The following is a 25643-nucleotide window of genomic DNA, read 5'->3' on the forward strand; positions in this document are numbered from 1 at the left end:
CAGCCGCTCCGCGGCACGCGGGATCCTCCCAGACCGGGGCACGAACCCATGTCCCCCACATCGGCAGGCGGACTCTCAACCACTGCGCCACCAGGGAAGCCCAAGAAGTCTTTTAACAGCTTGCAACAAGTTTACTCTGATCCACTTTAGCACTTCCATGGTTTTAAAATATATCCAATTATCATTTTAACTAATACTGTCTTTTTTAAAATGACATTTCATTGGTTTATTTAGAGAATCCAATGTAGGTTTCACTGGACTATTCAACTTTGTGTTTCTTTCATATCTTATTAGTTACTATGAATATAATTTTTCTTTGAGTACCACTTTGGTCATATCCCATTACCGATAGTAAGCATACTTGGAATAACAACCAATTTTTAAGTCTTCTGATTGCTTATTATATGTCATGCGTTGTGCAAAGTGTTCTTCATATACTGTTGCATAGGAAATTGAGTCATCTGTGGTGATGTGGATGGACATAGATTCTGTCATACAGAGTGAAGTAAGTCAGGAAGAAAAAAACAAACACCGTATATTAATGCATGTATATGGAATCTAGAAAAATGGTACTGATGAACCTAGTGGCAAGGCAGGAATACTGACACAGATGTAGAGAACAGACTTGTGGACACAGTGGGGTAAGGGGAGGGTGGGACGAATTGAGAGAGTAGCACTGACATATATACACTACTATGTGTATAATAGATAGTTAGTGGGAAGCTGCTGTATAGCACAGTGAGATCACCTCGGTACTTTGTGACAACCTAGAGGGGTGAGATGGGGAGGGTGGAAGGGAGGCCCAAGAGGGAGGGGATATAGGTATACAGACAGCTGATGCACTGTGTTGTACAGCAGAAACTAACACAACATTGTAAAGCAACAATAATCTAATAAAGATGTAAAAAAAAAAAAGCCACACACACAAAAATACTCCTTTTTAGCCCTTTTAATGCTTAAATCTGAATTCTACTTTATCGGATTTGAATATCTGAAATTAATATGCCTCCTTGCTTCTTTTGCTGCATTTATCTGGTATACTAGTTTCTCTTCTTTGACTTTCAACTTCTTGTGTTGTTCTAGTTTGAGTCTCTCATAAATAGCAAACATATAGCTGATTTTTTAAAAACCTACTGTGAAAATCTCACTTAATAAATGAATATATCTCACTCAAATTTATTGTGTACTGGTATGTTCAGATTGTACTGATATGTTCCTGCCAAATTGTTTTCTGTTTTCTATTTACCCTGTTTTTTATTGTTTATTTTTTGTCACTTTCCTGGCATTTGTTGGACTAAGTATTCTTTGTTTTATATTAACCTAATACTTTAGAAGTTATGTAGCCTATAAATTGCAAATTTTTTTTGAATTTTTGTATTTTATTTAACTTATTTTTTTATATAGCAGGTTCTTATTAGTTACCCATTTTATACATGTTAGTGTACATATGTTAATCCCAATCTCCCAATTCATGACACCAACACTTTCTCCCCTTGGTGTCCATACATTTGTTCTCTACATCTGTGTCTCTATTTCTGCCCTGCAAACCGGTTCATCTGTACCATTTTTCAAGGTTCCACATATATGTGTTAAAATACGATATTTGTTTTTCTCTTTCTTACTTACTTCACTCTGTATGACAGTCTCTAGATCCATCCATGTCTCTACAAATGACCCAATTTCATTCCTTTTTATGGCTGAGTAATATTCCATTGATATATGTACCACATCTTCTTTATCCATTCGTCTGTCGATGGGCATTTAGGTTGCTTCCATGACCTGGCTATTGTAAATAGTGCTGCAATGGACACTGGGGTGCATGTGTCTTTTTGAATTATGGTTGTCTCTAGGTATATGCACAGTAGTGGGATTGCTGGGTCACATGGTAATTCTATTTTTATTTTTTTAAGGAACCTCCATACTGTTCTCCATAGTGGCTGTACCAATTTACATTCCTACCAACATTGTAAGAGGGTTCCCTTTATTCCACACCCTCTCCAGCATTTGTTGTTTGTAGATTTTCTGATGATGCCCATTCTAACTGGTGTGAGGTGATACCTCATTGTAGTTTTGATTTGCATTTCTCTAATAATTAGTGATGTTGAGCAGCTTTTCATGTGCTTCGTAGCCATCTGTATGTCTTCTTTGGAAAAATGTCTGTTTAGGTCTTCTGCCCATTTTTGGATTGGGTTGTTTGTTTTTTTGATATTGAGCTGCATGAGCTGTTTATGATTTGGAGTTTAACCCTTTCTCCGTTGATTCATTTGCAAATATTTTCTCCTATTCTGAGGGTTATCTTTTCATCTTGTTTATAGTTTCCTTTGCTTTGCAAAAGTTTTAAGTTTCATTAGGTCCCATTTGTTTATTTTTGTTTTTATTTCCATTACTCTAGGAGGTGGATCAAAACAGATTTGCTGTGATTTATGTCAAAGAGTGTTCTTTGTATGTTTTCCTCTAAGAGTTTTATAGTGTCCGGTCTTACATTTAGGTCTCTAATCCATTTTGAGTTTATTTTTGTGTATGGTGTTAGGGAGTGTTCTAATTTCATTCTTTTACATGTAGTTGTCCAGTTTTCCCAGCACCACTTATTGAAGAGGCTGTCTTTTCTCCATTGTATATCCTTGCCTCCTTTGTCACAGATTAGTTGACCATAGGTGCGTGGGTTTATCTCTGGGCTTTCTATCCTGTTCCATTGATCTATATTTCTGTTTTTGTGCTGGTACCATATTGTCTTGATTACTGTAGCTTTGCAGTATAGTCTGAAGTCAGGGAGTCTGATTCCTCCACCTTCATTTTTTCCCCTCAAGACTGCTTTGGCTATTCGGGGCCTTTTATGTCTCCATATAAATTTTAAGATTTTTTTGTTCTAGTTCTGTGATAAATGCCACTGGTAATTTGATAGGGACATTGCTCTGGCTAGTATAGTCATTTTCACAATGTTGATTATTCCAATCCAAGAACATGGTATATCTCTCCATCTGTATCATCTTTAATTTCTTTCATCAGTGTCTTATACTTTTCTGCATACAGGTCTTTTGTCTCCCTTGGTAGGTTTATTCCTAGGTATTTTATTCTTTTTGTTGCAGTGGTAAATGGGAGTGTTTCCTTCATTCCTCTTTCAGATTTTTCATCTTTAGTGTATAGGAATGCAAGAGATTTCTGTGCATTAAATTTGTATCCTGAAACCTTACCAAATTCGTTGATTAGCTCTAGTAGTTTTCTGGTGGCATCTTTACGATTCTCTATGTATAGTACCATGTCATCTGCAAACAGTGACAATTTTACTTCTTCTTTTCCAATATGTATTCCTTTTATTTCTTTGTCTTCTCTGATTGTCGTGGCTAGGACCTCCAAAACTATGTTGAATAACAGTGGCAAGAGTGGACATCTTTGTCTTGTTCCTGACCTTAGAGGAAATGCTTTCAGTTTTTCACCATTGAGAATGATGTTTGCTGTGGGTTTGTCACATATGGCCTTTATTATGTTGAGGTAGGTTCCCCCTATGCCCACTTTCTGGAGAGTTTTTATCATAAATGGGTGTTGAATTTTGTCAAAAGCTTTTTCTGCATCTATTGAGATGATCATATGGTTTTTATTCTTCAATTTGTTAATATGGTGTATCACATTGATTGATTTGCATATATTGAAGAATCCTTGCATCCCTGGGATAAATCCCACTTGATCATAGTGTATGATCCTTTTAATGTGTTGTTGGATTTTGTTTGCTAGTATTCTGTTGAGGATTTCTGCATCTATATTCATCAGTGATAGGGGTCTGTAATTTTCTTTTTTTGTAGCATCCTTGTCTGGTTTTGGTATCAGGGTGATGGTGGCCTCATAGAATGAGTTTGGGAGTGTTCCTTTCTCTGTAATTTTTTGGGAAGAGTTTGAGAAGGGTGAGTGTTAGCTCTTCTCTAAATGTTTGATAGAATTCACCTGTGAAGCCATCTGGTCTTGGACTTTTGTTTGTTGGAAGATTTTTAATCACAGTTTCAATTTCATTACTTGTGATTGGTCTGTTCATATTTTCTATTTCTTCCTGTTTCAGTCTTGGAAGCATATACCTTACTAAGGATTTGTCCATTTCTTCCACGTTGTCCATTTTATTGGCATAGAGTTCCTTATAGTCGTCTCTTAGAATGCTTTGTATTTCTGCGGTGTCCGTTGTAACTTCTCATTTTCATTTCTAATTTTATTGATTTGAGTCCCCTCCGTCTTTTTCTTGATGAGTCTGGCTAATGGTTTATCAATTTTGTTTATCTTCTCAAAGAACCAGCTTTTAGTTTTATTGATCTCTGCTATTATTTTCTTTGTTTCTATTTCACTTATTTCTGCTCTGATCTTTACGATTTCTTTCCTTCTGCTAACTTTGGGTTTTGTTTGTTCTTCTTTCTCTAGTTCCTTTAGGTGTAATGTTAGATTGCTTATTTGAGATGTTTCTTGTTTCTTAACGTAGGCTTGTATTGCTATAAACTTCCCTCTTAGAACTGCTTTTGCTGCATCCCATAGGTTTTGCATTGTCGTGTTTTCATTGTAATTTGTCTCTAGGTATTTTTTGATTTCCTCTTTGATTTCTTCAGTGATCTCTTGGTTATTTAGTAATGTATTGTTTAGCCTCCGTGTGTTTGTGTTTTTTACGTTTTTCCCGTGTAACTGATTTCTAATCTCATAGCATTGTGGTCAGAAAAGATGCTTGGTATGATTTCAATTTTCTTAAATTTACCGAAGCTTGATTGTGACCCAAGATGTGATCTATCCTGGAGAATGTTCCATGTGCACTTGAGAAGAAAGTGTAATCTGCTGGTTTCGGATGGAATGTCCTATAAACATCAGTTAAATCTATCTGGTCTATTGTGTCATTTAAAGCTTGTGTTTCCTTATTAGTTTTCTGTCTGGATGATTTGTCCGTTGGTGTAAATGAGGTGTTAAAGTCGCCCACCTTTATTGTGTTACTATTTCCTTTTATAGCTGTTCATATTTGCCTTATGTATTGAGGTGCTCCTATGTTGGGTGCATGTATATTTATAATTGTTATGTCTTCTTCTTGGATTGATCCCTTGATCATTATGTAGTATCTTTCCTTGTCTCTTGTAACCTTCTTTATTTTAAAGTCTATTTTATCTTATATGAGTATTGCTACTCCAGCTTTCTTTTGATTTCCATTTGCATGAAATATCTTTTTCCATCCCCTCGGTTTCAGTCTCTATGCGTCCCTAGGTGTGAAGTGGGTCTCTTGTAAACAGCATATATATATATATATATATATATATATATGGTCTTGTTTTTGTATCCATTCAGTAAGCCTGTGTTTTTGGGTTGGAGCATTTAATCCATTCACATTTAAGGTAATTATCAATATGTATGTTCCTATGACCATTTTCTTAATTGTTATGGGTTTGTTATTGTAGGTCCTTTTCTTCTCTTGTCTCCCTCTTAGAGAAGTTCCTTTAGCATTTGTTGTAGAGCTGGTTTGGTGGTGCTGAATTTTGTTAGCTTTTGCTTGTCTGTAAAGCTTTTGATTTCTCTGTCAAATCTGAATGAGATCCTTGCCTGGTAGAGTAATCTTGTTTGTAGGTTCTTCCCTTTCATCATTTTAAATATATCGTGCCACTCCCTTCTGGCTTGTAGAGTTTCTGCTGGGAAATCAGCTGTTAACCTTATGGGAGTTTCCTTGTATGTTATTTGTCATTTTTCCCTTGTTGCTTTCAGTAATTTTTCTTTGTTTTTAATTTTGTCAGTTTGATTACTATGTGTCTCGGTGTGTTTCCCCTTGGGTTTATCCTGCCTGGGACTCTCTGTGCTTCCTGGACTTGGGTGGCTATTTCCTTTCCCATGTTAGGGAAGTTTTTGACTATTATCTCTTCAAATATTTTCTCCAGTCCTTTCTCTCTCTCTTCTCCTCTGGGACCCCTGTAATGCGAATGTTGTTGCATTTAATGCCCCAGATGTCTCTCAGGCTGTCTTCATTTCTTTTCATTTTTTTTCTTTATACTGTTCCATGGCAGTGAATTCCACCATTCTGTCTTCCAGGTCACTTGTCCATTGTTCTGCCTCAGTTATTCTGCTATTGATTCCTTCTAGTGTATTTTTCATTTCAGTTATTGTATTGTTCATCTGTGTTTGCTCCTTCTTTAATTCTTCTAGGTGTTTGTTCTTTAATTCCTCTAGGTCTTTGTTAAACATTTCCTGCATCTTCTCCATCTTTGCCTCCATTCTTTTTCCGAGGTCCTGGATTATCTTCACTATCATTACTCTGAATTCTTTTTCTGGAAGGTTTCCTATCTCCACTTCATTTAGTTGTTTTTCTGAGGTTTTATCTTGTTCCATCATCTGGTACATAGCCCTCTGCCTTTTCATCTTGTCTATCTTTCTGTGAATGTGGTTTTTGTTCCACAGGCTGCAGGAATGTAGTTCTTCTTGCTTCTGCTGTCTGCTCTCTGGTCTAATCTATTTTCTTTACCACACATATTTACCCTTAAAGTTTTCTATTAACATTAAGAGTTACCCAAGATCTATATCCTCACTCCAAGCAAGTTAAGAACTTTGGCAGTATTTTAATTCCTTCTTCTTCTCTTCTTGTCAGTCTCCCTCTGGACCTCTCATATTGAGGTCATCTGGGCTTTAATTCCAATTTTTATTAAAAATTTTCAATAATCAATACTTTTTTCAGTCTGAACTACAAGCTTTACTTTTTTCCTTGCTCACTCCTCTTTCTTGAATCTATCATATTTCTCTTGGATTAATTTCCAGGTATACATCTTCTAGTAATTCTTTCAGAGAGCATTCAGGAGTAGTAAACTTTCTGAACCCTGTGTGTCTGAAAATTTTTATTTTTCCCCAATACTTGAATGATATTTGACTGGAGGGGAATGTTATGTTCCAAATAATTTTCTCTCATAACATTAAGATAACTGCCTCATTTTATAAAATTATGCTTAGTGTTACTAAGGAAAGTATTACACAGTGAATCTCATCTAGAAGCTTTTAGCATTTCCTCTTTTTTCTGCATTCTAAAGTTTCTCCCTGATGGTCTAGGACTGGATATTTTTCCATCCACCTTGCTAAACATTTTCTTTCTTCTTCTTTTTTAAGTATTGGGAACTTGTCTTCAATTATATTTTTGAATATTTCATTCCACATATTCCCTCTGACCCTTCCTCCTTTTGGAATTCCTATTATTTCTAATGTTAGAAGTACCAATCTCCCCCGTACACTTTACATTTCTTTTTCTTACATCCAATAACTCTAAGTTTTGGAAAGATTTCAAGACTCAAATTTCCAGCTCATTAATTTGTTCTTCAGCTATGCTAATGCTCATATTCAGAGGGAAAAAAACCATTAAATTTGTTTCAACAATCATATATTTTCATTTCTCACATCTCTATTTTTTCCTCACAAAATCTGTTTTAATTTCACAAATGCAGTGTGCTCTCTTATCTCTCTGAAGGTATCAATTATACTTCTTATAAAATCTCCATTTGTTTATTCTGCTACTTCTATTTTCTCAGCTCTTAGTTCTCTAGTTTGATGAATTTTTTTTAATGGAGTGGATTTTCCTCAGATTTGATGATTCTAGACCATTTGCTTAGATTTGTATCTGCTATTCTTCCTTAGTTTTGGTGTAAAAATGCCCACCAATGGGAGCAGATGTGCCCTTGGGTGGGGGGTACCATAGGGGTCCTGGAGGTTTCCAGTTTCCTGGCATTGCCCTGCTTCTCCATTCCAAGTGTCCACATTCATTGTTTGTTCCTAGGGGCAGACATGCCTGCACAGAAGTGTGTGTAGTCAAAGACTCACCTACTTAGCAATCTCGACAGCAGGACTCCAGAGACCCATCTGATTCCTGTGTTCAGTACCTAGGACCCTTTTGTAGTGTGTCATTCAATATATGTTTTGGGTTATAGTTTCCTCCTTCCATCAGATCCTTTTCTCCTCTCTCTTTCTCTCTCTATTTTTTTTTCTTCTTTTGTGCAACACTTCATAATTCCTGACTCAATTAGGGCACACTCTGTTGTCATTATAGATTCATTTGCTTGTTTTCTGTAGTTTCCAAGGATTTGGGGCAGGTGGGGAAGACTAGAGCACGCTGTGTTGATTCAATAGTCTAATATTCAATTATACAGCCATAAAATATGAGATAATGCCATTTGCAGCAACATGGATGTACCTAGAGATTATTACACTAAGTGAAATAAGTCATAGACAAATGTCATATGATATAACTTATATGTGGAAGTTAAAAAAATGATACAAATGAACTTATTTACAAAACAGAAATAGACTCACAGCCATAGAAAACAAACTTACGGTTACCAAAGGGGAAAGGTGGGGAGGGATAAATTAGGAGTTTGGGATTAGCAGTTACAAAATACTATATATAGAGACTTCCCTGGCGGTCCAGTGGTTGAGACTTTGCCTGCCAGTGCAGGGAGTGTGGGTTCAATCCCTAGTCGGGGAGCTAAGATCCCACGTGCCTTGTGGCCAAAAAACCAAACCATAAAACAGAAACAATATTGTAACAAATTCAGTAAAGACTTTAAAAATGGTCCACATCAAAAAAATCTTTAAAAAAATACTATATATAGAATAGATAAACAATAAGGTCCTACTGTATAGCAGAGGGAACTATATTCAGTATCTTGTAATAACCTATAATGGAAAAGAATCTGGAAAAAGAAAAGGAAAAAAAAGGATCTGAAAAAAGAATATATATATATATATATGTATAACTGAATCACTTTGCTGTACACCTGAACCTAATACAACATTGTAAATCAACTACACTTCAAAAAAATAGTTTAATATTCATTACATGTGTGGAGCTTCTCTAACATGAATACTTTGGTGACAGCAAAAAAACAGATATTTTTTAAAGTTATCTGAATAGTTAAAAACATACAATGTTTTCATTTGGGATGAAAGACAAGTATACAAATTCCATATTCTAGTAATATGTTTTTCTACAAAGCCCCCTCCCACCCAAAGACAGCCTCAGATGGGTGAGATATGGTAGTTGCTAACTAGATGTGTTTGTGAGGTTAAGCCAAAGTTCAGAAAGGCTCACATAAATTAACAGTGTATCTATTTAACTTTCTCTCTTGCTGAAGTAACAGATGTGTCTTTAGGAAAAAGAAAAGAAACTTTAAAATCCCACTTAAAATAAACCTATCAACATACAGCTTTATGATGTAAAAGGCAAACAGCTTTTGCATCCTTGTGATCTGAGATCAAATAATTTGACTCAAATGGAAAGAAAACAGGAATATTTGGAAAGTGGTTTCCAAAAAAGTCATAATGACACTGGCTTTTTTTTCTTGTCATTCATATGAAATGTTTTGAAGCTATTATTAGAGAGGACTGCATATTCTTTTTTCTCTCTCATAATTCTTTTTTTTTTTTTTTTTTTTTTTGCGGTACACGGGCCTCTCACTGCTGTGGCCTCTCCCGTTGCGGAGCACAGGCTCCGGACGTGCAGGCTCAGCGGCCGTGGCTCACGGGCCCAGCCGCTCCACGGCATGTGGGATCCTCCTGGACTGGGGCACGAACCCATGTCCCCTGCATCGGCAGGCAGACTCTCAACCACTGCGCCACCAGAGAAGCCCTCTCTCATAATTCTTATGGGAGAAAAATATAGTTAAACGAGATGAAAATATTATATCCATATTAATAATCTAATTTTTCTGTCTTAAAAGAAAGTGACCTCAAAGCTACAATCCAATCAATTTAATTGGTCACTCTTGAATAGAGTGGGGATTTACCACCTACATTTTATGTCTATTTTAGCATGTGAGCTTTTGATGATAAATTCTGTGGGTGGTGATGGCTGAGGGGAGGAATGAGACAAATATTCAGTAAATCTGGCTGATAAAACACAACAAGAATTTCACTACCAAGTTCCTAATCTGTGTTTCTTTGTCAGCTCGTACCCTAGGTAAAAATGCTTCATGTTAATTTGATTGTGACAGGATTTTTTCCCTGGAGCTTTGATTATAAATTATTATAACAGCTTTCTTTCTCAGATCAATAAAGCATCGTTTGAGAATGCGTGGATGCGGAGAGGGGGCATACACACACACATTCACATACAATGCTATGGATTAAAGCAGCATTTTACCATCATCCCCAAACAGAGAAAACACTAGATAGTCTCATTATCCTTTTATACCTTTTTAAATAATATAATGCCAATGTGGATGAATGGTTCACCAGATGAGAGCACAAATGAGGTAGTTCTGAGGGGGGGCGGTGTGGTCTGATATCCTAGGGGAAAAGCTACAAATAAACCCAAGGTGTGGTTGCTAGAATAATTAAGCTGCTTTTAGAATTAAGGTGAATTAATTGTGTTCTAATTAGAGTGGCACAGGTGCTTTTGTCGAGCACATTATTCTACCTTATCGGAACAGAAATCTGCTGACAATGTCACAGCCTGAAAGTATTGGCCTCTTATCTGTGACCAAAACCTGATATATCTCAGTACTGAGAAGTGGCCAAAGAAACCACCTGAGTCACTGAGCGAATGGAATTTGCACTGATGTTCCTCTGTATCTGTGTTGAATTTAGCTCTTTTTTTAAGCATAAATACTTTTAGTTCATTTTGTTTGTTTTGGGAGATGAATATTTTGGTTTAGCCACAAATTCTCACATCAGTAGTGCTCTGAGATAGCAGAATGTCTGATCTGTTAATTGGAATATATTTTTTGCCAGCTATTTTTCTGGATTAGTACATTAATTTTCTAAAATGTGCTTGGTTTCTTCTAATATCAAATCTATTCCTTTCTAAGCTTAATTCATAAAGGTGTTTTTGTGTGTGTTTGTACTAAGTCTCCACTAATGTTAGTAGCAGAGAGCTGTATGGACCATTAATCCATCCAGTAAGCATTCTTTTGTTCTTTTATAGATGCTTTTTGATAATACAACAAGCTAAAACAAAGAAGAGGGCATTCTAGGAGAGGGAATATGTGGATATGAAGGCCATAGGTAAAAATAAATTGTATCTCTTCCCAAAAGAATAAGAGGACATTAGGACTTCGAGGAAAGAGATAACTTGGTAACTAGCTAGCCAGCTAGCTACATAAATAACAGGAAAGGGTTCACGCATGTATCAGAATGGTACCACTGGAGACTTGTGTTTCTCTCTCTGCTTTAGTGGGATGGAGACTGGGTATCTGGACAACACTGTGGCATCATTTGTGTTCCTAGAGGATGTAGGTCTCACTGAAGAAAATGACCTACAACTGCTGCATAGGTGGTATTAGCTTGGAGAGGTGAAGGAGTGGAGGTCACGAGTCTCTGGTGCTTCAAAATTTGGGACCCTCTCATAGGCAGTTAAGCTCCATCATCAGGAAAGGGATTTGAATTGGTCTTTTATATCAGGGGTCAGAAAGAAAGAACTGATATGGTGATGTAAAGCTGGTGATGGATCTTTTATCTCTAGAAGGTAGGTAAAGAAGACTTGGCATGCACTGTCAAAGTTCTAGACCCCATCAAAGCCCATGGGTCTCTGAGGGGAGTGGAATGAGCCCTATGTAGTACAAGGGCTACAAAGGAAAGCAGCCAGGTTCCTGGGGAGATCCTGGACACGAGAGAGAGGAACAATGGTTGCTGGTCCCTCAAGGAGACACCACAGCCACACTGGACATGGCACTTCAAGAGTGACAGGAACCTTGAAAGAGAAGGTTCTGTGGACTGAAGGGCTTGCGCATCACTGCTAGGCTTGGAAAGGTCAACAGTGCACCCTTGAGGGGGTGGGGTCCCTCAAAGTGTCAGTCTCCTTCAGAGGCTTCCCACAGCTGGACTTCCCTGAGGTGGGGAAGAGCAGGGCTGGGTCAGCTGCTGTAGAAATCTAGCTTTCAACAGTGAGAGACCTTGATGTGGCAGCAGAAGGTCAAGAAGCAGTAGCAGTGGCTTAGGCTGCTGGTCAGACTTCCCTTTTATTGGGTCCAAATGCAGCTTCTGGGCAATGCATAGGAAGTGGGGAACCCAAGAGGTCATCAATAGTGGCCTTCTCTCCCCTCTGACACTTAGAATCCCATCCAATTTTGATGGAATTTGTTGAGATCAGAGGGACGTGACTATCTCAAATGTTGTGTTCTGGGAAAGTTCCTCGTAGTTAAGCACTAAATTATTGCTATTTCATATCCATCATGAAATTACACTTTATGTTAATTTCATTCATCTTCATCATAGTCTTAGAAAACATACACTAAACAGCAGTAAGGACCTGGTGTTATGATTACAAGTGTATACTGCAAAAAAAAAAAAAAAAAAAGCCAGGTGCAAACCAGAGAATTTCTAGAATTTCTTTCCAATTCATACTACCTTATAAATTTTGTTTCTCTGAACCTATTAATTTTTTTCAACTTGAATTTCTGAAAGTGCTACTCAATTAATAGGAAATATCTTAGGGTCACTGGACCCAGAAGAAGTCACATAGTTCAGAATGGCCAGAAAATACTACCACCAAACCATCCTCATTGTTTCAACCTCAACCCCATATTCTTTCTTTAAATATCTCTCAGGGACTTCCCTGGTGGTCCAGTGGTTAAGAATCCCCCTTCCAATGCAGGGGACGCAGGTTTGATCCCTGGTCAGGGAACTAAGATTCCCACATGCTGCAGGGCAACTAAGCCCACACACCACAACTAGAGAGCCTGCACACTACAACTAGAGAGCCCATGTGTCACAACTACAGAGCCCATGTGCTTTGGAGCCCGCACACCACAACTAAGAGAAGCCCACACACCTCAACTAAGACTCGACACAGCCAAAAATTAAAAAATTTAAAAATATTTTAAAAAATCTCTCAAAGATTAAATTTTACCCCCTAAATCAATTTTTACAGATCACAGCCACACTCCACTGAAAATCAGGTAACAGCATCTGTAAATCTCAGACCCCAGGAAGACAACTGAAAGTCTCAATATAAAAGTAGTGGAAAGATTTTATATTCTATACGCATTGAAAAATAAAACACATTTTCCCAGTAAAAGCTGAAGAAACAAAGATGAGATATAAGTGATTCAACTGAAGTTAAAAGGTATTTGCAATCACAAAAATTAGTATGCATAAAAATAGTTGATTACTTAATAAAGAATGTTTAACATAAGTGTACCCCTTTTGGCTTGTCTATGATAAGGATCACCAGTGTTAAGTATACTTTTGCTATTTAACAATATGCATTTAAAATATTTCCAGTGGAATAAACGTAAGTGCTATACACAGCATGGGAGATAACAATTACTTACCCTGTAGGCTGGCTCTCAAATTCTTCTGACCACTGCTCTTGAATATCCTCTGTAGAAAGATCTACATCCCGGGTGGTGGCAAAATTGAACTCACTGCCTTCATTTCCATGGAAATAAATGGAGTTCCCATCTGACTGACAGCTATGCTGTAGATAAAAAGAGAGCACGGGGTGTCTGTTGAATTGGTTTTGTAGCTATATCTGTCTTACTCATGTATAATTAGAGTTTTTAGAAAACTCATTATGTTATTCCCTCTATGGTGGACTCCGAAATCAAAAGAAATTGTTACCTCTTTTTTTTTGGTCTTGTTTAATTCAATTACAGTTTCTCTCTAGCTTATTAAGTTATCACAAAAAAGGAGTCAAGAGGCCATTTGAGCTTTGCCACCTCAGCCTTCAGTATGAAACAAGAATATTTTAATTGGCATAATTTCCCATCTTTACCACAGTCCTTGTTGTGGGAATTAAGTGTGATAATGACTTGTCATATATTTTCAATACTGTGGTTACAGGCTAAATCACACTGACCTTTTCAATATTCCATATATTTCTGGCTTGCCATTCAAGCCTTTCACAATTTGTCTATAAATGGGATATGAGCCGAATAGCTTGCTAATCAAAACATGGAATACAGAAAAGGTCAAAGTAATCCCTGATATGATCATATATTCTCAGCCAGCTTTTGAGTAAAAGTGTCTGACAAGACCTAGGAAGTGCATGATGTCCCCAAGGAGGAGCTCATAAACAACAAACTTTGTTATTCTCCAAAAGAACACCAGGCTTACAAAGAATAAAGAAAAATAATTTTTTGTGATGCTTTTTTTATAACCTACATTTTTTCAGCTTAAAGTGAATAGTCAAAGGCAAGATCCAACTCTGGAGCTGAGTAAACTGAGTATTTAGTTTTAAAAAATATGATAAGTTTTTGCATTAATCATTTTTTGGTAATGTCACACATAGAGAAATGCTAAAAAATGAAAAGACCAAACATTCTTTTAAGTTTTATATACTCTTAAAATAGGAATGAAGAAAAATAACTGGACAGAGAGTATCAGTTGGGCCCAGTGACTGTAAGTTCTGCAGGGCAGGGGTCATGTCCCTGTATTCCAGGTTTTAGCACAGTGCTTGGCATATGGTAGGAATTCAAAAATATTTGTTGAGTAATTCAATAAATGAATAAATGAATGATATGGTTATGCCTTTCAGGTAATTAACTAATCTGTTATGGAGAACTCATGATGTAGTAAGCGTTAAGGAAGGTACTGGAGGGAAGGGGTTTATAAGAGTATAATAATATCCAATCTTTGCTCTACAAAATTACAGTCTAGTTGATATTTATCAAAGGCAGCATATGGAAAGCTAATGAGTGGAGGAAAGTAGGAATCACTGTGTCCAGGGCTCTAGATGTGCAGGCTTCATGTATGAGCAGGTCTTCAATTGGCTTTAAAGGACTGAGAAAAATCCAAGTTGGATGACAAATATGAATAAATTACATAGGTGATAAGTAGGCATAATTTTGAGAATTAGACTGGAGCCTGACCGTAAAGGATCTTTAATGGTAATCTAAGAGATCTCTGCAATATGCCATCAGCAGTGATGGTCTAAAATAGAGCAGTGATGTGTGCAAAGAAATGTTTTATGACTATTAAACTAATTATGGCAGGTAAAATCAATGGGGAGGGATATCAGACTTCTATACTGAAAGAGTAAAAAAGCCTTCAGAAGCTTCCAGAAGTTCAAGAGAATTGGAGCATATGATCTTGGGGGAGTCATTTCACAGCACTAAGACGTAAGGCATACCCACTGGGCCTGCCATCAGCTTAGATAATACTGTAGTGTGTGGCAGGCTTCACCTGCCTGAGGCTCTTCTTCACACCACAATGAGTACAGATTATTCACGGATGTTAAATTGAGCTCATTATATATGATCCTTAACCCAGATACATTGATCAAAACTAGGATTCAGGGCTTCCCTGGTGGCGCAGTGGTTGGGGTCCGCCTGCCGGTGCAGGGGGTGCGGGTTCGTGCCCCGGTCCGGGAAGGTCCCGCGTGCCGCGTGAGCCGTGGCCGCTGGGCCTGCACCTCCGGAGCCTGTGCTCCGCAATGGGAGGGGCCGCAGCAGTGAGAGGCCCGCGTACCGCAAAACAAACAAAACAAAACAAAACAAAAACTAGGATTCAGTTTATTTAGACAATAGATTTTAGAAGTTTCACTACAAAAAGAAAAGTTGTAACTACGTGAAGTGATGGATATGTTAACTAACATTATTGTGGTAATTATTCTGCATTAAATACATCTATCAAAAAACCCCCCAAAACAAAACAGTAAATAGAAACTGTCAAGCAATGACAAACCCAAGGATCCTCTACTACTATGCACTCTGTAAAGATAATGAATGCTAACTAGAATAACAAAGATTACTTTCCTAATAATAAATCCACCGAGCTCTAAATAGTGGTTTTCACAGTTATCTTCCCATTCTGGAATCCTGAACAACTATGGCCTATGTTTATTTAGAATTAATATAAGGACTCTGACACTGATGCAAATGACATTAGGTCACTGTCCAAGGAAAGGGCATATATGAAATATCCATACATGTGAAAACAGAATAATCTATATTACAATTTAAAAGGATATATTTGTGTAATGAAAAGAGTGACTTGCTTAACATAAAATCTTGGTCATTTCTGGCTAAACATCAATTTAATTATTTCCATTTTGATTCTGTTTACCTCAGAATTATTTGTTAATATTTTAAGACTGTGTTATACATAACTATGCTTTGCTACTCTTCCAAGATTTATATTATTAACATATTTGATGCATATTTTAATTTAGTTGAGATAGAAAATTTATGTAAAGAAACACATCATTATGAAACTGAATACCATACTGTTAAACTCACTTTACAAAATTAAAATGAGTTGGTGTTTTAGAAAAACTGAAGTTTTTTTTTTTAAGATTTATTTATTTATTTTTGGCTGCGTTGGGTCTTAGTTGCGGCACACAGGATCGTCGTTGTGGTGCGTGGGCTTCTCTCTAGTTGTGGCATGCAGTTTTTCCCTTCTCCAGTTGTGGCGCGCAGGCTCTAGGGCGTGTGGGCTCTGTAGTTTGCGGCACTTGGGCTCTCTAGTTGAGGCGTGTGGGCTCAGTAGTGTGGTGCATGGGTTTAGTTGCCCCGCGGCATGTGGGATCTTAGTTCCCCAACCACGGATCGAACCTGCGTCCCCTGCATTGGAAGGCAGATTCTTCACCACTGGACCACCAAGGAAGTCCCTTAAGTATATTTTAAAGGATCTTTTTGTTAGTTATTTGGCTGTTACCAAATACATTTGGTAGTTTAGTAGATCATTTGTAATTATACAACTATTAAAAACTGGCTATCAAAAATATATTTTTTATCTTTAATATTGTATCTATATGAAACGATGGATGTTCACTAAACACTGTGTTAATCATTTCATGTATGTTAGTCAAATCATTATGTTGTACACCTTAAAATTCTACGGTGTTGTATATCAATTATATTTCAATAAAACTGGAAGAAAAAAATTAGCTATCAATATACCTTTCTGTCATTATAACTGCTAGCGCCAGCGTATGAAATACAAGTAATATTTACCATAACAAGTATGAAGAAAACAACCTGAAAAAAATGAACACTCATTTTGAGTGTTAACCAATTTTCATAATTGCAAATCTAAAAACTAGTAGGATGTCTTTGCCAAGTTTCCATGAAGGACAGCATGGTATAGTTTTTTACATAGTTTATTTTTATAGGGAAGGAGCTGTTCTTCACCAATTGGCAGTAAGAGGACAATACTCGAAGTCTAAATTCAAACAAACAGGGCAGTGGTTTATAACAGTCAGTGCTGGACTTGCACTGAAACATCTTAACCCTGTCTGTCGAGTTTAGGGGAAGATTCATATTCCACTCTATTCTCTCTTCCCAAATGGGCCCAATGCCCTTTTGGGTGTGGAGGGGGAAAAGTATTGCTCTTGGAATGTTTTCTTCATCATAGTCTTAGTACATCAACACATTGCTAAAGAAAGTCTGTGACAGACCCAAAGCGAACAGCCACAGCTCAGCGTGAAGTGAATCAAATCCCCCTGTCTCTTAGCAGGATGGGGCTGCCAATTTCAGGGCAGCAGGGCCTGGAGATGCACTGAGTGCACACACTACAATGGACGGCTTGCTCTGCTCCCCACCATGCTAAGGAGATCAGGACATAATTTCTGCCTCAGCCATTATGAGTAGAACAGATGTTTTCAAGGTTTGGAGTAAGGGTAATATAAGCCAGCTGGGTACTATTGGGACTATAAAATAGGGGATAGTCTGTGCAAAACTGGTGAATTACTGAGCCATTTGAGCAGGAATGGGCCTACCAAGAAGTTGATTATGTATAATCCTTACATTTAGGAATCCTGGGAAAGATAGGGGGCCAGTCAGGGTTCTCCTTCTGAGGACTCCTGCATCAATTACAAGGCTAGTTAGAGTTTTACATTAATTCTACTTTAGAATTGGTCACAGGGGGCTCAGTGTCTTAGTATTGGACTGGTTTCCCAGATGCTCTCCAAACTAAGAATTTATGCCTGACTACATTCAGATTGAGATAGAGCCCCTGTGCCTCTGCTTGTTTGAGATTGCATCTCTGCCTCTGAATGGAAATCCACCACCTGTGTGGGTAGGGGTGCTTGAACTTTCCCCTAGAACCCAATTCAATTAATTTAGCACTTACATGAGCTGAGGTGATTAAGGTTAGAAAAAACCCCACAATACTGGAAACCAAAAACATTCTTGACAAAGAATGAAAACTCAGTTACTGTCCATCCTCAAGGAGTTTGGGGATTGGAATCAGAAGGCATGTTCCGATGCATTTTCTCTACTGAATGGCTACATGGTTTTGCACAACTCATTTAACCCATCTAGGCCTGTTTCTTAGGCTGTGGAATGGGGCCAATAATATCTATTTCCTAGAGACGCTGTTAGAAGCACAAATTATATTTTATGTGGAAGTATTTTTTTGAAATCTCTAAGTGGTATAAAATAATTGTTATTTTATTTCTAAATATGCACTTTTCCACAAATTTCTAAATATGCACTATTATATTCCCTTTGCAATATATACCCTTGGCAGTAGGTTATAGAGAAATAGAATATTTAAATCTATTTTAAATTGTTTCTCATTAGACTAGTCACTAAAATTCTTCAGATCAACTTAAAACCTTTAGTAAAATGTAAAAGAATATGTTGCACAATACAATATGGTAAAATACTACAAACATTCACTCATTTTCAGGGCATACTGAACCATCAATTAGAACTTTAAAAGTTCTCCAAACTTTGGCAGATTACCAAACATTTTCCTTAGGAAAACTTAATAATGCAAGATGTGTGCCGCCACTTTTCTTACAGATGAAATGTATATCTATGTATTTATGTTAAAGAGCCAAACAAAATGTGAACTGAAAGAATTTCAGAAAATTGCTCAGTGATTTTAATACCCAGCTGTTTTTGTTCAGCATCTATTCAAACTCATGTCATTTGCGAGACAATTAAAATCTAAACAACTTCGTAAGACAGTTAAATGTCTAACTCTGTGAGATACGTGAGCTTTAATATGACAAGAAGAATACTTTGGAATTCAGGGCTACTTTATTTTGAGTATGGTAAAAATATAGCAGGTTTTCTTGAGTAAATGATTACAAATAACATGTGACTTCCTGAGTCTTAGCTTTTTTTTTTTTTAACTGTTGAATTGGAGACAGTTTTAATAACTGAAACGTCCAGCATAAATGAGGGTACAAGAAAAGAAGACTCTATTGGTTAGGATATAAATTGACAGGATTATTTTGGTTGAATAATTTCACAGTATCTATTTTAAAATTTTAGTGTTTAATGCAACCGTACCCAGAAATTCTACTTCTAGGTATCTGTGCTATAGACAAAAATAGCATGAGTGCTTGAAAATATATGTACAAGGCTGTTTACCACAGCATTTCTTGTTATAGAAAAAAAAGAGGACAAATTTCCATAAATAAGGAATACTTAAATGAATTACAGTAGAGCCACATGATGAATACTACACAAACATGAAAAAGAACAAAATTGATCTGGAAGGTGGATGAGCTGCTATCTTAAGTGGAAAACACAATTAACAGAACATATTATCATGTGAGTCTTAGCTTTTGACTGACTTATGGTGAGTATATATCAGGTAATTAAGAATTTATTTTTGGTAAAATAAAGGTATAAATTCTGCAGATGGCTCTATATATTTCTTTCTATCCCTAGCCTTCCTAATTACATTAATGATGATGTTAATTATCATTATTTTTACTTCATTATTTTAGCATTGACCAATGAGTTTTTAAAATCACTTAAATATCATCCTTATTTGTTTCCATCTGTCAATCAAAAATATTTTTCTACTTTGCTGTTAAATGGGTTTCCTTTACTTGAAAAGCAGAACACCCTGTAACTGACAAGAATTTGCCATTCAGAAAAGCATCAACAGGAAACATCAGTGAAAATTCCTCAGTATAACAAGTCTTTGGCCACAATTCAAGATAGCATTTTTCTAAGGCTGCTCCCTATACGCTGCTGGAAATGTTAGTGATTTCACCTCTGTACTTGTAAAAGTACTTACAATTGCCTTCACCATAGTTTAATTAGGTTTTCATCAAAGATGAACACTGAGGCACCCCTTAATATTATCTCCCTGGGGTCTAATGGCCCTAATGATTCTTTCAGACATCTGTAGCCTTACAATTTAGTTTTGACGATATCCTTTTAGTTGGAATGAGTATATTGGGCATTTGGGCAATGCCAGCTTGCAGAGAGCTGGTGGCAGATGGAATGAAATCTGCCTGGTATGCCTTCCCCTCCACATGAGCAGAGAGCCATCCATTTCCTCCATTAAGGAGTTGTCACTCAGCCCACCCAGCTGGAAGACCATTTTTGATAGCCAAGCTGGCTGATGGCAGACAATTCAGATACAAAGCACACTTTAAAAGGAGCTAAAACATCATTTGTAGGAAAATTGAAAATGCACAGCTTCCACCACAGCCAATTTTTTAATGACTGTAATATTTTAAGTGATTATTTTTGCCACTTCAGATTGCTCCTTAGAGAGGAGAGGTTTTTAAATTAAAATCTAGGCAACGCATAACAGTTGAGATATGAGGAGCAGAGGAAAGAGAAATAAGATGAATAAAATTAATTAAAATGGCATTGTTGGCAGAGCCATAAATTAGCCCCTGGTTGGAAATAAAATATATTGGTATAGGAGTTTCTGGATTAAACTGGTATGTATGACTGAGTGACTAGAAATGGACTGATCTACACCCTACAAATCATTGTGTTTCCTAAGCCTTTCACCATGCTATAGCTATTATCATATAGAAATATATATATTTCCTACATCCTGGTTCAATGGTCTTTAATGGTACAGACTTTCATGCTTATAAAAAAAATAGGAAGAGAATGATTTCTCTCATGAGGCAAAATGAATTTCTGTCATTTTCCACACATTCAATTTCTAGGTAATTTAATGCCAGTTAAAAAACTGAAAACTTGGCTATAAACACAGTCCAGGTGCAGGAGGGCTGAAGTGCATTTTCTCTAGTCAACACAATAGATTCAACCACAGTGAGCAAATTTTAGGGAGCTTAAAAAGTGTTTCTTTCTTATTATTTTATGGATTCATTAAGCATTTGAATCACTTTGTACTACGATTCATAAAGATTCAATTCACGGTATATTTTGTAACAAGTGTGTAATTATTTGGCAATAGTTATGACAACTCTAAAATGGCAATAGTGACAGATTTGAATTGGAGTAATGAGAGAAAGAATAACAATGTAAAATTCCATAGGGCAGTTGTTAACCTTGTCTGTAGGGATCAACTTAACTTTCAGAGCATCTGAAGTTTTCAGACTGGCCTCCTCAAATTAAGGCCAAGAATGCCAGGCGCAATGTGGGAGGCTGCAAGATACTGAGGAACAGAAGGGCTGGGGCTTTATAATACAATGTAGTTGGCTTTGAAAATCAAAGCTGTTTGATCTTGGAGAAGCCACTTAACCTCTCTGAGCCTCTATATTTTCATCTGTGAAATGGGGCAATTGTGAGGATTAGATGAGATAGTGTTAAGTAACATGCTTATTCTAAAGACTGATGAATCTTAGGAAATCAGTAAATGCTAATTCCCTTCCTTCTTTCGTCCCCTATCTTCATTCATTTATTTAAAAAACCTTACCTTAATGAGTGCCGCTATGCAAATAATTGGGCTATGTGCTGTGCTAAGTACAAAGATGATGGGTAATGTTACTATGTTTTGGATGTTCAGACAGAATAAAATAAATTTCACATTGAATAACGTATTAACTTAATTAGTGATTAAACGTGTCAGCTTCAGACCATAAACAAACAAGAAAAGGGTGCATAGTCAAGGAGGCTCTGGGGATTTGTTTGGTTATTTTTAGTAGAATTTATCGAAATTATTTGTTTCTGTGTTACTGCCACTCTTGTCATGGTGATTTGGCTCAATTCCATGTTTCACTAATGCTATTCCACATTAATTACTGTACAAATAGGCTGCATTGGGGGGAAATTGTGAAAAGCACACTACTTATGTTTAACCCTTCATCCCCAAAGTACTCTTATTAGCTTAAAATATATTCTGGCTCATTCTACAATATCATGTAGCCACCTCTTGGGGGAAACATGACACTAAGAGCAATGCAATCCAAAGTGAAGAACATCCCAAGCAAAGGGAATTTACAGAGACAGCATGCAATTAACCAAGTTGGAATCTGGCCAGAAAATCATAGGTAACATTCCGATTCTTAATGGAAAAAGACGTGGGAACATGGTCTCGCCACAAGTCTTACTGAGCTCAGGTTTATCCTCATTAGAAAGCCGGTACTCAAATCCCTCAAGTTACAGACCAGATAGTTTCCAGTACAGCGATTTGCAAAGCACATTTCTGGAAAGCATATCTGATTTCCTCCTGTTTGTCCTTACATTCTAAAAAAGGAAAATCACTGAATGGATTTTTTAAACCTTTTTCTGGGGTGCCCAATTCATGGAAGACAAGTTAGGCATTATAGTAGGCAGATACTGTTCTGCCAGGGGATTATATTCCCAAAAAGCACATTTAAAAATAAATTCTGCTTTGAATGTGATCACCCCTTTCACCATTTGTCTTTGACTTTTTTCACTAGCCTTGACTTGTGTTAAGACTACATTTTCAGGCAAATAAATTTACATTTTTTTCATAATTTGGATATTATAACCTTTATTCTCCATTAATGATTCAACAGTTTGTGACAATAGTATTAGACAGGTGACAGCAGAATTCCAGAATGAAAGCTCCGATTTTTATTCAGGACTGGAGATCTGCCTAGTGTCCACTGGGACAAGGAATTTGGCAAATGCATAATGTACAAGAGCTATAAGAAAATTAATAGACTCTCTTGCTCTGACTTAATTCTTCTCCTTAATGGGTTGTTGAGTCACCTGATGGCTGTTGTCTTCATTAGGGCCTTTTGGTGTTTGTTCAACTAGGAAAATTGACACTATCATTGGATATTTATCAACAGTAAATGGAGGAGAGAGGAAGCAGTCTAAGTGAAAGTAGAAATACTTCTAAATTCTGTATACTTAGTTACTCCCAATCCTTGGCACAAATCTGCAAAATTTAATAATTTACTTTTTAAGAAAATTTCTTTTAAATACATTTGAGCACAGCCTATTCTAAAGGACAAACCTTCACAACAGAATCTGTGACATTTAGTACTGATTTACTTCTCAACACAAGTTGACATAAAAGTGTAAAAGGAGTAATCTGGAATTCTTTGCTATCCATACAATGAACTAGGGTAATAAATAGAAAAAGATTAGCAGATACAGGCACAGAAATCAGAGTGGGAAGATTTCTTAAAAATAAAAAAATACGAGGAACAGCCCATATCTCCTAGTGATCTGCACTTAATCTGTGAGTCAACTCCAGAGTTGACAGAAGCCAGTGATTTATGCCTTTGCAAGCTGAGGGTAACCAGGCTAGCTGAGCAGATATGAATATTTATTAACAGTGAGTGAGCAAAGTGTGCTCTCTCTTTCTCTCTCTCTCTCTCACACACATGCAGATATCAAGGAGTTGTGGATGATTCCTGCTTTCAAAATACAAATTTTGGCTGCCACCAAAGATGGGAGTGAACAAACAAACAAAATGAAGCAGCTGCTTGACCAATATTTACATCCATGGCATATTGATCCATCTGGAAATTCTGCTTCATTGGGTACTATTAAAAGATGAAGAAAACAGAAAAAAACAAAAACCAAAAAATCTGCTCATAGCTCTGTCCAAATCATTTGTTCCTGGGTTCTCCTCTGAGTACTTTCCTGACCTTTGCAGCTCTTCTCTCTAAGAGTGAGTTACAGAAAGCAGGTAGCTGTAGCAGCTCCAGCCTGACCCTTTAAAATCCTACATTTAGTGTTTTTCTTTGAACTTGAAATTAAGGACATTTTCAGATTGCAGGATGTGTTTTTGAGGAGTTGGGAAGAGATGACTTTGATGGATTTGTCCAGATGTTTCAAGAATGACTAAGGACAATTAAGCACTAGGTACTCAGGGTCTTCACAGACATGCAATGTTCCCCTACCACAGATATAAAACTTGGAGGATAAGGCCTTCCTCATAGTGCTGGCACCTACAGATGATTCATGAAATGTCACCATTACTACTGCTGCTGCTGCTGCTACTACTTATAATTATGGTTATTATTATTTATTATCCAGTATCCATGCTACTCAATGGAGATGGACATGAGAATCCTACCCAAGGTGAAACATTGATTCTTGATTCTATATGTCTTAAATGGAAGGGGCCAAAACATTCATTTCCCTTAAACCTTGATGACAAAACCAAGACCGTCTGCAATGAGTTGGAGCACCAGAAGTTGCCCTGAGATTAATCATTCCCCCATTTCAGGCAGGAAGAACGTGCCTCCCACTATTAAATGTGGCAAAACACCCACAGCCATCTGATAGAGAGCAGTGCTGTCAGGGGATGGCAGCTGTGGCAGCAACAGCCAATTCTAGCAACTGCAAATGATGGACTAACAGAGTATATTCCGTATCTTTAGAATAGACACAACTGACACAAATAATTCTTGATTAGTTTAGAAATTGTATATAAAAGTAATTTAAAAAAAGGATGCAATATTCTGTAAAAGAAGGAAATACCATCGTAACTAATAATGAAGGCAGGTGTTTCACTGTCAAGTGGGTTCAGGCTCCTTGCCTTGCTGAGTCCACAATGGACCTGCTGTGGAGACTGCTAATGAGGCTGGTGCTGTGGCTAGCTTTCTGACTTGCGGTACTAGACTTATTGGCATTCAGACCCCCACCTATTTGGTTATGAACAGAGGCCTGCTTAGGGATTCATGGGAAATAAAAAAATTATGATGGTAATTAGAAGCACGATAAGAATGTGGTGCCCCTTTTCTTCCACGTGGGCAGGTTCTCTGGGAAAACACTGGAAGCTGAGTCAGGCAAGGCCATGACCTTGTAAAGAGAATGGAGGAGAAACACAGACAGCTGTCTAGGAAGAACATATTAATTCTGTAACCTCTTACAGTCCTCTTCAGCTTACCAATACAAATAAAAAAGTGCAACAAACATAAGGTCGGGTTCTACATTAAAAGCCGATACTGTTAGACATCTACTTCCTATTAATTACTAAAGAGCCAACAGATGGTAATGGCCTTCTACCAGCCCAGGGCAGATTTAAACTGGTGACCTATAATTGCAGTTCTCCAGATCACATAACTCCTTAAGTTAATTACTCCATTTGGTCTTCTATCATTCTGCCCTACTTGAGATAAACAAGGACAGGCTCAGATGAAATGAATTAAATAGTACCAAAGAAATTGAAAAAAAAATCTCAAGAAGATAAGGAAAATATGTACTATGAATGCCAGTGACTCATTTTTATATTTCCTATTTGACCTGCCACCCTCAAACATTATTTTCAACATCAACTGGACACTTTACATACTCACTACTCTCTATTACCTTATTTTAGGAACGGTAGCACTTAAAAAATCACTTGTTGTTAATAAAGGAAACTATTAATATTATAATTACATGAATGTCATTTCAACTTAATTCCAGTGGAAACTATTTCTTATTTTGATTGCCAAAGTTACACCTACGGGCAATACTTGTGTCCAACCTAATCAATTTACTGCATTTGATTTTGATATTACTTTAATGACATATAAGGATGACATAATTTATGAGTTCTGTATTTTTTCGATCGTTATCTCCCCCCACTGTAGCTATCAGCTCAATCCTTTTGCCTTTTACATATTTTTCTCCATATTCACTTCC

The 25643-nt window shown here is 37.0% G+C and overlaps 1 protein-coding gene across 4 annotated transcripts in view; it reads right to left on the reverse strand.

Annotated features, from left to right (window-relative positions):
- The window catches only part of RELN (reelin), a 522413-nt gene that overhangs the window by 198613 nt on the left and 298157 nt on the right, over window positions 1-25643 (reverse strand). For all 4 annotated transcript variants that reach the window (XM_030834331.2, XM_060304789.1, XM_060304788.1 and 1 more), the window contains exon 11: window positions 13245-13390. In XM_030834331.2, coding sequence (XP_030690191.2) covers window positions 13245-13390 — 146 coding nt within the window. The remainder of the gene's footprint in view (window positions 1-13244; window positions 13391-25643) is intronic.

This window comes from Globicephala melas, chromosome 9, assembly GCF_963455315.2.
Source record: "Globicephala melas chromosome 9, mGloMel1.2, whole genome shotgun sequence".
In the NCBI taxonomy this organism is placed as follows: Eukaryota; Metazoa; Chordata; class Mammalia; order Artiodactyla; family Delphinidae; genus Globicephala; species Globicephala melas.